Raw genomic sequence first — 12652 nt, forward strand, 5'->3', positions numbered from 1 at the left:
TAATATCTTCTGAACCGTCATGTTATAAGCTGTGTTTCTACAGCCAGCCTTAAGCGGATTCTCGATGCATTGCAGTTTATAACACTTCCGCATGGGCTTCATAGTTTGAGACCGGAGGTTGCCGCTTGGAGTAACCCTGCTTCGTAATCCTCTACAGGTGAACATTTTTACTGAAACCCCCAAAACATTGTATCACTAGATAGGGCCCGAGCACTGACACACAGTAGTGGCGAAGGCCCTATTGAAACCCTACTGATTATTATTATTATTCAGCTGCCTAAATGATCGCATTTTTGGAACCTTTAACATTGATGAAAGCACTCATTAGGCTTGGTGAAAAATTTGAGAATGTATGGGTCTTGCTAAAAATTTGCAAAAATGTACTCACTAGTGCCTGCTAAAATTTTCAAAAACCCCTCCCCATAGAGGTTATTTTGAGCTACATGCATGAAAATGAATTTGCATATCCATGGCATCAGGACGCACAAAAAAGCCTCTAACATTCATATCCGAAGCTCAACAGGAAGAGCAGCACCTAGCTTTGAAAATTCAAAATGGCGCCCAACTAAGAGTGCATACTTTTGAGATCTCCTCCTAGGGTTTTTCTTCAATTCAGTCCAAACAAGGCTCATTCTATAGTAGACACATTGATGATTCAAAATTATTAGAGGCATTCCGTTCAGACTAAAATTGTGGGCGTGGCAGACTTTCAGGCGTTGCATCAAACACACATTTCTCGCCAATAACAGGAAATGGATATTTGGGGCTTTAAAATGCCCGATGAGATGAGGCGGTGGCTCACATGAGGCGGTGGCTGCAGGTGTGCAAGGGCCCGTTCATCGCCGCTTGAGGCTTTAATTTCAATGCATTTCAGTTTACTGTTTCCCCAAGATTAAGTCTGAAATTTTTTCACCAGAAAACCCCTCAGCAGCTTATCTACATTTTTTTTTTCTTTTAAAGTGATGCATCAGATTATTTTTCTGAACACTTGAATGCTTGATTTTGGCAAACACTCAATTCTAGTTATATGAATTAAAAGCAATAAGGAAAAGTAGTATGGAACCATCAGTAAAAGTAGTCACCTTGAGGCAAACTGTAGCATGCACAAGAAAAAAGGAACTGCATCAAAAATGAGGCCCAGCGCTGCAGCAAATAAAAATAATGGATGTTGCTCTCAGGATTTTATTTTGAAGGCATTTTTCAGTACTACCTGCAGGGCAAGTAGCATTTATGTGCTTTGCACTGAAACACAAACTAGTCATCTAGTGAGCTGTCAGAACAAAGGGTTTGAGAGCAGTTAAGAAGCAGGTGTTGAGCGGGTGATTGAGAGGGAAAAAGCCACAGAATGAGGCACAGATTGTGTAAGCAAACCAGGGCCAGAGAGCAGTTTGTGATTGCAGCAAGGTTCAATAAGAGGCTTAAATGTGAAGGGTGAAGTGGCACCTCGCTCTAAAACTCAGAAACCAGAGGGAGCGATGCTGTTTTCTTACTCATGGGACAAACTTTCAGGACCAGCAAATTGCTTGACAAGTTTCAGCGTCACCACGAGGCCTGACACTTGAAAAAGGGCGGGGAGGTGGGGAGAAGAATGCCACCACTATTTTAAGGAGACAAACATTGAGTGCTTTTACCTCACTTTATGTCAAACAAATCTCCAGCCATCCTGCTAATGGATGTGAAACCATGACAACGCCGGGGCAATCAGCACAAAGTAAGGCCATTTAAGTTTGTTGTGACGACAGGCTGTAAGTGGCAGATTTCACGGGGAACATTACGTTCTGAGGAGAGAAGCAGCTGGATGAAGACTTTTTGTCTCGCTGTAACACACAAAAAAAGACGTAATAAAAAATCTGCCATGAAAACTAAATCATCTGTCTCAGGGATTTTGACAGCGAATCAATATTTGTGAAAATGAACAACTAAATCTGATGCCTAGAGCTGTTATATACTGGGTCTGTACAGAAAAACAAGTCTCTACTTCATCCAGTTTTCAGCAGCAGGGCTGAGATTCTGGCCTGGATTCTCCGGACAGCGGTGTCAAACCTGGATTCAGGTGTGTTTACAATGTAACACAACATCAATATTCAATCACTGGGGATGTCGGTGAAGTCTTAACATTTGAGGTCAAACTTTAGAAGATGAGGTTTTTTAAGATGCTGTGGTTAACATCTTGTTTCTGCGGGGTGTTTTGGTGTTTACAAAATGTTCTCTCTAGATTTCACAGAGGCTGCAAAGATTATTGATCAAAGTGACAAGTGCACCGCTTTAATATCTGAGAGCAACTTGAGCAAGAAACTGACTTTTCTGTGTCTTGACATGTTTTTCAATGCAACCTGCAATCAACAGATGGCCAAGCGTCGCTTTAAATCAACAAGCACTCCTGTGACTACGCTGGCTCGCATGTTTAAATGGAGCCACACTTACTTTACTCCATCTGCAGCTAGAAGACGAAAATGTTTGATTCAGCTTTACTGCATCCTCTCTTCCACTTAAGGGGCATTTTGACCGGAGGAACTTTACCCCAGAACTACGTGCGTTTTGACCGGTGGAACTAGGGTCTAAATTTAGTTCAGGGGTAGATAATCTCCCCCCTAAAAAGCCCCTGCTAGGGGGGTAGTACTTTTCAAAAAGCCCCGGGGCTTTTGGGGGGCAGGGCCTGAAATGCTGAACTATCTGATTGGTAGATTAACCGCAGTGTGTTTATTCCGCCCGTCATCCACAATAATATCACACACATCTGTGATTCACTTGATTTCTCTTTCTTTACTTTGTTCTATCTTTTTTGTATGTGTGTGTACTTTTCAAAAGAAGAAGCTGTGATTCACTTGATTTAGCAGCTTGTTACAGTAGCCTTCTCGCAGCCCACCGCGAATGCGTCTCTCCCGGTGTTACGGTTTTAAAAGCAACCCTTAAAACTGGAGACCTTCAGCTGAAACACAGATGGAGTTTTTGAGATTCAATATCCTCATCAGATAAGTATTTAATGATCGTCTAAAGACGTTTATGAGGAATGAATCTGGCTGAAAGTCGGTAGTTAACAGGGTCGCTGTTTAAACCAAAACACTGGCGATCTCTGCCACGGCTTTTTGAGTTAAAAGGATTTTAAAGCCGTGTTGAAACGTCTTTGCTACTCGCTCTTATCTCCTGTCACGTGTTGATTCAGTGAATCCATCTGTGATGAAATATAGCACGATCTAAAACAGTTTGAGCTGAGTCTCTTCCATGCTAACAGGCTAACTGTTGTGATACCTGCCTGTCTGTCTTCTGTAATGTTATCTGTGATGAATGGCATTCGTCTTTGTTTTACTGCCCTCTACTGGTCTGGTGGTGTAGTGCATTTAGTTTTTTTCCCCCCTTCATACGTCACCCATGGTCAAAACGCAGACAACAATGGGGGGCACAGAACCTTTTAGTTCAGGGTAAAGCAGTTCTGGGGGTTGAAAGACACCACTACTCTTGGTCGAAATGCACCTTTAGGTTCTTTTATTTCTATTTCTACAGGTTCTGCACATGTGATGCAAACGTGGTGGTATCATTCCTAACTAACTTAACTAATGAATTCTTAACCATCTCATAGTTTCAGCTCTTAACGCCCGCTTCACACTCACAACAAGTAGAGCTTCATTACTGGGAATGATGTTGATGTGTTCTGTCTGCTAAAATATACCAACACAGACGCTGCAGAGGTGTTTTCATTACACGACGAGGTAGATATCACTTTAAGTGCTGCTGAAAGCCATGAATAATTACTTCCCACTACCTTCTTACTTCTCCTCCAGACTTTGATCTGCAACATAAGACTACTCTCTACTGAGAGCAACAAATACCAACACAGTCTGCCCTTTCAAAGTCTCCCTGCAGGCGATGATACTCCACAGCATTATATCCTGGGTCTGCTGCTTCAAGTGCGTTTATGCAGTGTGCTCAGCATAAAGCATGCCTCCCTTTGCTCTGAGAATGAGGAGGAAGGAAGTTAAAAAGGTGAGATAATTCGATACTTTAGTGGTGAGTGAAACTTTGAGAGGGAAAGTGAAGGTGCAAAGTCAGACTGAACAAACAGAGGAGGAAAAAAAAGGGAGAATTGGCTGGAGAGGATACACTTCTCTGTCCTTCACGCTGAAAGCAAATTCCTCAAGATGAATACCAGCATATACAAAAACGTCTGGGTTACCAAACACCAGTTGACACAAATGAATTTGAGCCTGCACCCTTCAGCTACCTAAATTTTGTTACTCTGTACTCTAATTGAAGATGTATTTATGATGTGACACAACTATGGGTGTAAATCACACATCATGCTGCACAGAAACACCAACCCTAACAAGTAAACCAGCCTTCAGGAGGAAGGAGTCTTCTTATCAGCTTACCAATGTGGAGTGAAAGTACTCAGTAGCCCCGTCTACGAAGCCTGTAAGGCCGTTATTTTGTCTCGCAGTTTTTATAGAAGGTAAGGAGGCGAAATGGAGCAAAGTCGATCTGCCGTTAAGCTGGCAGTGGAGGTCATTAAGATGGTGAAATAAGATCTGTGTAAGCATTGGAGCTGGCAGGACGATACAGCAGTGAGTGTGTGTGGGGTTCTTTATTTGTTTACACGTTTAACTCTATATAATGATGGACAATACGTCTCCACCCTTCGCCATGTACAAAAGTGAAGCCCTGGATCACTCAAGTACTCTTGTTTTATTGATTATTATGGTTTATCCTCATTTGTTCTGCTAATTTTGTGAGAGCAGAGCCATGAGAACCCTATAGTCAATCATGTATGGAAGTAAATCAGTCTCATCAGATTCCGAAATTTTTGTTGATTTTGCGTTGAATTTCTAGCACTAAATTTTTTTTTTTGCTTTGAAATTATTTATCTGAATTTTTTTTCATTGGCCGGCAGTTGGGTTCAATGTGAGACGATCGATTGCTTTTCCCTGGGTAAATAATCTGTTTACATTGAATTGTTTAACACTGAATTTTGGACGTTGAAAATGAGCACTTGAATTTTTATACATTGAATTTTTAAAACTTGAATTTTTGAAGACTTAAACTCAATGACAAAAAAATTCAGATGCACAATTTCAATGCAAAAAAAAACTTCAGTGCTAGAAATTCAATGCTTAAAAAAAATAAAATCTGATAAGACTGATTTACTTCCATAATCATGGTGTTAAAGCCATTTTAAAGCATCTAATAACTTATCAAAACTACATTTTTCAGGGCACCGTTGGCCTAGCAGTCTAAGCTTGTGCCCCATATACAGAGACTACAGTCCACATCGCAGCGGTCGCAGGTTTGAGTCCCAGCCTCTACAATTTGCTGCACGTCTTCCCCTAATCTCTACTCCCAACGTTTACAGTTTCACTCCAGCTTTCCTATCCAATAAAGGAGAAAATGGCAAAAAATATAACTTTAAAAAAGACAACCACATTTATCAAAACAAAAACACTTGGATGTAAATCAGCATGATAAGAGCTAACTTTGAAGATGGAAACCATGTTTGAGAATGTTCTGCTTACATGTATCTTGATTTAATAGTTTAACACATGTCCGATCTGTTAGTATGGAGAAGGCAGGCCTTCTGACTTATTCTTTAGCCTCGGGGTTCCCAAAGTGTGGGTCAGGACCCCCTGGGGGGGTCACGAGAGACAAATGGGGGGGGTCGTGAGATGTCTTCAAAAATGTTTTTTTTAAAGTTATCTAATAATATTTATTATTATTATTATTATTATTATTATTTATTTTTGTTTATTTACCTTGTTTTCTTATGTTTATTTTCCGTTTTCTTTGTACTGTAAATTATTATTATTTGTTTATTATCAATTTTGTAAACGTTTTAAAATTATTTTTTCTTCTCTTTGTTGGTTTTGTATTACTTATATATAATTTGTAAACTTGTGGTGAACAAAGAAATACTGAAAAAATGCAATAAAAAAAAGTTAAATGATGAAAAATTATTTAAAAATAGTAAATTTTATATAGTAAAAAATATCGACAAAAATAGTAGCTAAACTTGAAATAAAACCTTGAAAATAAAGAAATGTAATGAGTTTTCTGCCTTTCTTTTTGCCAGATGACTAGGGTAAATTTCTGCAGACCAGCTAAATTAAGCCACATTAAATCACTCTGAGGGACAGTGGGGGTCGCGAGTCTTTGGCACCGATATTTTGGGGGTCGTGGGCTGAAAAGTTTGGGAACGCCTGCTTTAGCCAATCAGTATGAGGGCCCACTTTTTTTTGGCTTCTCTTTTAGGGAGCTGTGATGTTGTCTGCCTTTTAAGGGTCTCTTTATTTCTTCTTTGTTAGGAAGTATTCATGTTATAGAGAACAAGTTAAAGTACCATTAAGCCATGTTCACTGAACTTTCTACATTAAAAAAAAGAGACCACTTGCCGCTTGGGTCTGACACATCTGTATTAGTACAAAGTCACCTGATTCCAAAAATCTCACGCTCCAATGTCAAGACAACTAAATTATTTTGAGTCCTCTTCTCAGTCAAAGTGAAGTTATTTGAAGGGTTGTCACTAACAGTTCTTTAAGCCTGGTGCGTCTTTAAACCTCTTTAAGCCAGCTAACAGTAAAGGGTCCATTTGCAGCACGGTCAGCAGGGAAATCACACAGTTAGGTCGACTATATGTGAGAGTAATTGACCGTTACAAACCAAAAACACCTTTGAAAGCCAATTACAGTGAACTAATACTATTTTCCCTCAGACACAAACAACTTCCACTTAAAGCGGTTAAATCTCTCCCCCCCCCCCCCCCCCCCCCCTTCTCTCAGTGATTAATATTGACTCCTTACAGAAGCCAATCTGTGAGAGCTTAATGCCAGCCACCATAATGCCAAACGATATAAACAAAGCAGCCTTATTTAGATTGAGTTCAGCTGGAGACACTTACCCAAACACTCTCCAGTCTGCCACTCCAGACACTGGCCATAAGGAAAAGAGATGACATAGGCAGTGGAGTCTACGCAGCGCTGAGCACTGCCGCACCACATACACTCTGTGGCCTGACTGGTGCAGTTTGCACAGTTGGTGTGTAGCGAGCACGGCTTCTTACAGGACGGACGGGTACTCTGATTGGGGTTTCCTAAACATTGAAGGAAAAGAAGGAATGATTGTTTTTGTTAAAAAAAAAACAGATAACAAATGAATGTTGTAAATAAATCATGTAGACTAGAGCTCTCACCAGTTGCTTTCTCACAGATGAGGCCATGCGCGGTCGCAGTGCATGGATTGGCTCTGAGGCCGGACACCTGAGGCTCCTCCAGGTACGCACAGAAACCAGAGTCGCTGGGCTCGCCAGGCAACCAGCGCAGGCTGTTGTTGGTGAAGGGGGTCATGTCCTCCCAGCCCCAGTACGACACGTTGATTTTCCTCAGGCCCACCCAGGGAGACAGCCGCTGTGGAGACACAGAAAACAAGTTACACGCTCTGCTGGATGTAAGATTAAAAATGTCTGTGCCTCTTCTTCTGCTACATGACGATATCTGAGGTCTGAATGGCTCCTGAATTTACATACAGGAACCAGGAATGCCATTAAACTTCAAATAAAAATAATTTCACAGGTGTGATGAGTTATTTGCCCTGAGGAAAATGATGCCAAATGGCATGTTAGAAAACAAACAAGCCAGTTTCGGCCAGACAGACCGAGTTCAAATGATGTACTTATGAAAACAGGCAGAAACTCATCAATAGGTCACACCATTTTTTGTCCGTGCAAAGTGGCTATGTGGCTGTGGCCAGATGAGAAAGTGAGTGTTTGCACAACATTTTCCATTAAAGATGAAGAGACTTGAATTATTATGCTGTTAACAGCATTGACTAATTACAATTCAAGAGGAAAACTTCGTGTCCTGGACAGACGGTTTCTAATTTTACGTTGTAATGCATCAAAAACAGCAGGATGGTCCTTGTACATGAAACCCTGCTTTGAAACAAACCCAGATTTCGACTCATATTCAGATGACTGTCATTGTCATGCTTTGCTGGTAGTACAGAAATGTCTGCATCATTTTTATTAAGCATTTATCAAGCTCGCTGCAAAGAGGAAGTCGTTATAAACTGTGAATTGTAAACCACATCTGTCATGACTCAAACCTGACAACACACAGGCTGGAAGCTCATATCTTACCTAAGGTAATTTGTTTTGGAATTGTTATTAGTTTTTCTCTTGCTTTGGTTTGACTTTTTTTTTAACATGTTTATGATTGGGGTTTTTTTTAGGCTTTTTTAGGTTTTTTTAGGCTTTTTTCAAACGTTTGCTTTGGTCTTTACATGTCTTAGCAATGCATCCCTGAACCGCCTACAAGTGGTCCAAAATGCTGCTGCTAAGCCGTTGACCAAATCATCTAGGAGATCTCATGTTACAACAATCCTCATTTCTTTGCACTGGCTTCCAGTTGAATGTAGGATCCAGTTTAAAATTCTTGTTGTTGTGTACATAGTGCTCGATGGTCAGGCTCCAGTCTACATTAGGGAGCTTCTGAAGCCTTATAACTCCAGCAGGACTATGAGGCCCTCTGATCAGGATTTATTGGTTGTGCCTCGTACCAGGTTAAAAACTAAAGGAGACTCTGCTTTCCAGGTTGTTGGTCCTAAACTCTGGAACAGTCTCCCTCTAGAACTGAGAACTGCGGACGCTGTCGACAGGTTCAAAAAGAAGTTGAAGACCTATCTGTTTAGACTTGTTTAATCTGTCTGTTTTTATGTCATGTTTTTGTCTGTATTTGCAATCTCTGTTTTGCCTTTTAATGTTTTTCTATTGTTGTAAAGCACCTTGTGACCTCTGTTCTTGAGAGGTGCTCTATAAATAAATAAATAAATCTTACTTACTTACTTACTTACTTTGATGAAAAAAAATTATACATTTTTGCAATTTGGTTCACAGTATAATATTGCAAAACGGGCCAGAGCATACACCAGTATGGTTACGTCATGACATCACAGCCTCCCACTGCGTAGATAGACAAATGCCATGCCTACTGGTCGTATTTTGCATAGTGGGAAACTGGTGTTTTGGTTTGAAGAGTGACCCAGTAACCATGCGACTTGCAGCCGGTTATTGTGGTTACAAAAGCTGTTGAAATGCGGGAAAAGTTCTCACGAATGCAGCCTCTTTGTATTATAATATACAGTCTACGGTCAAAATAGATTCAGGACTCATATTTTTAGACCGGAGGTTGCCGCTTGCTTGTGAGTTGTCTTGGAGCAGCGGGGAGGTCAAATTCCTCATCGAATGAGCATATACTGTATGTTAAATGTTGATTGCCAGTTACAATAATACAGAAGTTTACACACTTGTGAGTAAGCGCATGAATAAGAGGGGCTTTCAGTGCCATGCTGAGCACTGTTGCGCTAAGGCCAATATGTTAAGGTCATAGACCAGCTTAGCAAAAATGGAGGTCACAGTCATGAAAAGGAAATATTGAATTCGCTTGACGAACCGGAGAAAATTCTGATAGACACACTCTGACTCTTTCTGTTGAGGCAAGGTCATGAACATGCAGCGTAGTGCGTCACTCTCCTTCACAGTGAGGGGAGTGCGTCAGTCACAGGATGCTTGTGTTATAGAAAAAAACTAAGGACACTTTCTCAAGAATTTTAATATCATTTTAGATAGTTTTGTTGACACACAACTCAGATTAAGTGTTCCTTTTTTTTGGTAGAGCCTTGTTTTTACTTGTATTTCAGTAATTACATATATTTTTGACATTCTATTTACTTCATTAATTTGTTGTGAGCTCCCATCCTTACAGATCTGAAACCTTCAAAACTCTGGGAAGCAGAGACCAGAGATCCACAGTTAGACCCAAAACAAGTGCAAACTGCAAGAAACTTCAAAACATCACGGGTGTGTTAGTGCGTGAATATTAAAAGCACATGTACCAGGTTATGTGTTACATATTGTCCCACTTGCTCACTTGTGTAATTGTATGTTACATTTACTTGTGGCTCTAGAGTCCTGTCCAGCTTTAAAGTGGTGGTCTGGATGAAACTACCTGTTCGCCATTTTGAGTTGTGTTTGTAAAAAAAAAGCCATTACGAGGTGCTGGTTGCTTCCTGAACCTCTCACAATACAGGAGTGGATTAATATAGTAAACAGGGTTCCCACTCTTTTCAAGGACATTTTCATTGATGATCAAGCTGGTATGACAGTCTAAATTTAGTTCCTAATTTAGTTCCTAAATAGTCTACTATGTTCCTCTCAGTGGAAGTCTACATTGAAAGACATGTAGTCTATGGCTATTAATGAAATCATCTCTTACATACTTAAAAATTATGGCAAATTGATAATAGAATAATGCAACCACAGATGTACAGCACTTCACTTTATTAGTGCAACCAAGTAACAATGATGGGCAACATCTCAGCTTTCTCTTTTCTCAAAAATAATATGAGCTAAGAAAAAAACAAAAGAGCCTGCAAAGGAATCAGGAAGCTGCCTTATTGAAATAATTAAATAATAATAATGATCAGAGGATCAGTGCAATAATGACCTAAATAGAACTGAATGACAAAAATGGCCACAAATGTTTCTCAACTCAACTCAACTCAACTCAAAATATACCTGCTTAATCATGATATTCATCCTGCTAAGCGGTCAATATAAAACAAAGCAAATGTCACATGTCGTAAACTGAAAAAAATCGCACCAGTGTAAAGACGCACTCTGTATTTGAAGATTTCTCAGAGATTTAAAAAAATGTAAACTGTCTTCCTGCGTGGCGATGTCTATTATGATCAGCGATGTCTACAACGTGGAGTTTCTGTGCAGCTGTGTCGCTCTTTTTGTTCTGTTTGTTTTCACTATCGGGAGTTTGCACTCCTACTAGCTAGAGCAAGGGTTCTCGTTGGGTTCTGGTTGGGTTTGGTTGAGTTTGGTTCTGGTTCTGTTTGGTTGAGTTTGGTTCTGGTTCCGGTTCTGTTTGCTTGAGTTCGGTTCTGGTACGGTTCTCGTTCTGTTCTGGTACGGTTCTGGTACTGTTCTGGTACGGTACGGTTCTGTTCTGTTCGGTTCTGTTCTGGTTCGGTTCTGGTATGGGTCTGGTTCGGTTTGCTTGAGTTCGGTTCTGGTTCAGGATCTGTTTGCTTGAGTTCGGTTCTGGTTCAGGATCTGTTTGCTTGAGTTCGGTTCTGGTACGGTTCTGGTACAGTACTAGTTCGGTTCGGTTCGGTTCTGTTCCGGTTCTGTTCTCGTCAGTTCTGGTATGGTTCTGGTGCGATTCTGGTTCGGTTCTGGTTCAGTTCTGGTTGGGTTCTGGTTGGGTTTGGTTGAGTTTGGTTCTGGTTCTGTTTGCTTGAGTTTGGTTCTGGTTCCCGTTCTGTTTGCTTGCATTCGGTTCTGGTTCGGTTCGGGTACTGTTCTGGTACTGTTCTGGTACTGTTCTGGTACTGTTCTGGTACGGTTCTGGTTCGGTTCTGGTTCTGGTTCGGTTCTGGTTCGGTTCTGTTCTGGTTCGGTTCTGGTACAGTTTTGGTATGGTTCTGGTTCGGTTCGGTTCTGGTTCAGTTGTAGTTCGATCTGGTTCGGTTCTGGTACAGTTCTTGTATGGTTCTGGTACGGTTCTGGTTCGGTTCTGGTTCGGTTCTGGTAGAGTTTTGGTATGGTTCTGGTTCGGTTCTGGTTCAGTTCTAGTTCGGTTCTGGTTCGGTTCTGGTACAGTTCTGGTATGTTTCTGGTACGGTTCTGGTTCGGTTCTGGTTCTGTTCTGGTTCTGTTCTGGTTCGGTTCTGGTTCGGTTCAGTTCTGGTTCGGTTCTGGTACAGTTTTGGTATGGTTCTGGTTCGGTTCGGTTCGGTTCTGGTTCAGTTCTATTTAGGTTCTGGTTCGGTTCTGGTTCGGTTCTGGTACAGTTCTGGTAGGGTTCTGGATGGGTTCTGGTTTTGTTTGGTTCTGTTTGCTTGAGTTTGGTTCTGGTTCTGTTTGCTGAAGTTTAGTTCTTGTTGCAACCATAACCCTCACCCTAACCCTAACCCTAACCCTAATCCTAATCCTAACCCTAATCCTAATCCTAACCCTAACCCTAACCCTAAACCCTAATCCTAACCCTAATCATAACCCTAACCCTAACCCTAACCCTAACCCTAATCCTAACCCTAATCATAACCCTAACCCTAATCCTAACCCTAACCCTAACCCTAATCCTAACCCTAACCCTAACCCTAACCCTAATCACAACCCTAACCCTAATCCTAACCCTAACCCTAATCATAACCCTAACCCTAAACCCTAACCCTAACCCTAACCCTAATCCTAACCCTAATCCTAACCCTAACCCTAATCATAACCCTAACCCTAACCCTAATCCTAACCCTAACCCTAAGCCTAATCCTAACCCTAACCCTAATCATAACCCTAATCCTAACCCTAACCCTAATCATAACCCTAACCCTAACCCTAAACCCTAATCCTAACCCTAACCCTAATCATAACCCTAACCCTAACCCTAATCATAACCCTAATCCTAATCCTAACCCTAACCCTAATCATAACCCTAACCCTAACCCTAATCCTAACTCTAACCCTAACCCTAACCCTAACCCTAAACCCTAATCCTAATCCTAACCCTAATCCTAACCCTAATCCTAACCCTAACCCTAATCCTAACCCTAATCCTAACCCTAATCACAACCCTAACCCTAACCCTAATCACAACCCTAACCC

At 41.0% G+C, this 12652-nt stretch overlaps 1 protein-coding gene across 1 annotated transcript in view; it reads right to left on the minus strand.

The window, feature by feature from the left end:
- The window catches only part of atrnl1b (attractin-like 1b), a 126874-nt gene that overhangs the window by 76777 nt on the left and 37445 nt on the right, over positions 1–12652 (minus strand). The window contains exons 16-17 of the mRNA XM_034708010.1: positions 7175–7388; positions 6884–7075 (exon numbers count right to left, since the gene is read on the minus strand). Coding sequence (XP_034563901.1) covers positions 6884–7075; positions 7175–7388 — 406 coding nt within the window. The remainder of the gene's footprint in view (positions 1–6883; positions 7076–7174; positions 7389–12652) is intronic.

Source organism: Notolabrus celidotus, chromosome 18 (assembly GCF_009762535.1).
Source record: "Notolabrus celidotus isolate fNotCel1 chromosome 18, fNotCel1.pri, whole genome shotgun sequence".
In the NCBI taxonomy this organism is placed as follows: domain Eukaryota; kingdom Metazoa; phylum Chordata; class Actinopteri; order Labriformes; family Labridae; genus Notolabrus; species Notolabrus celidotus.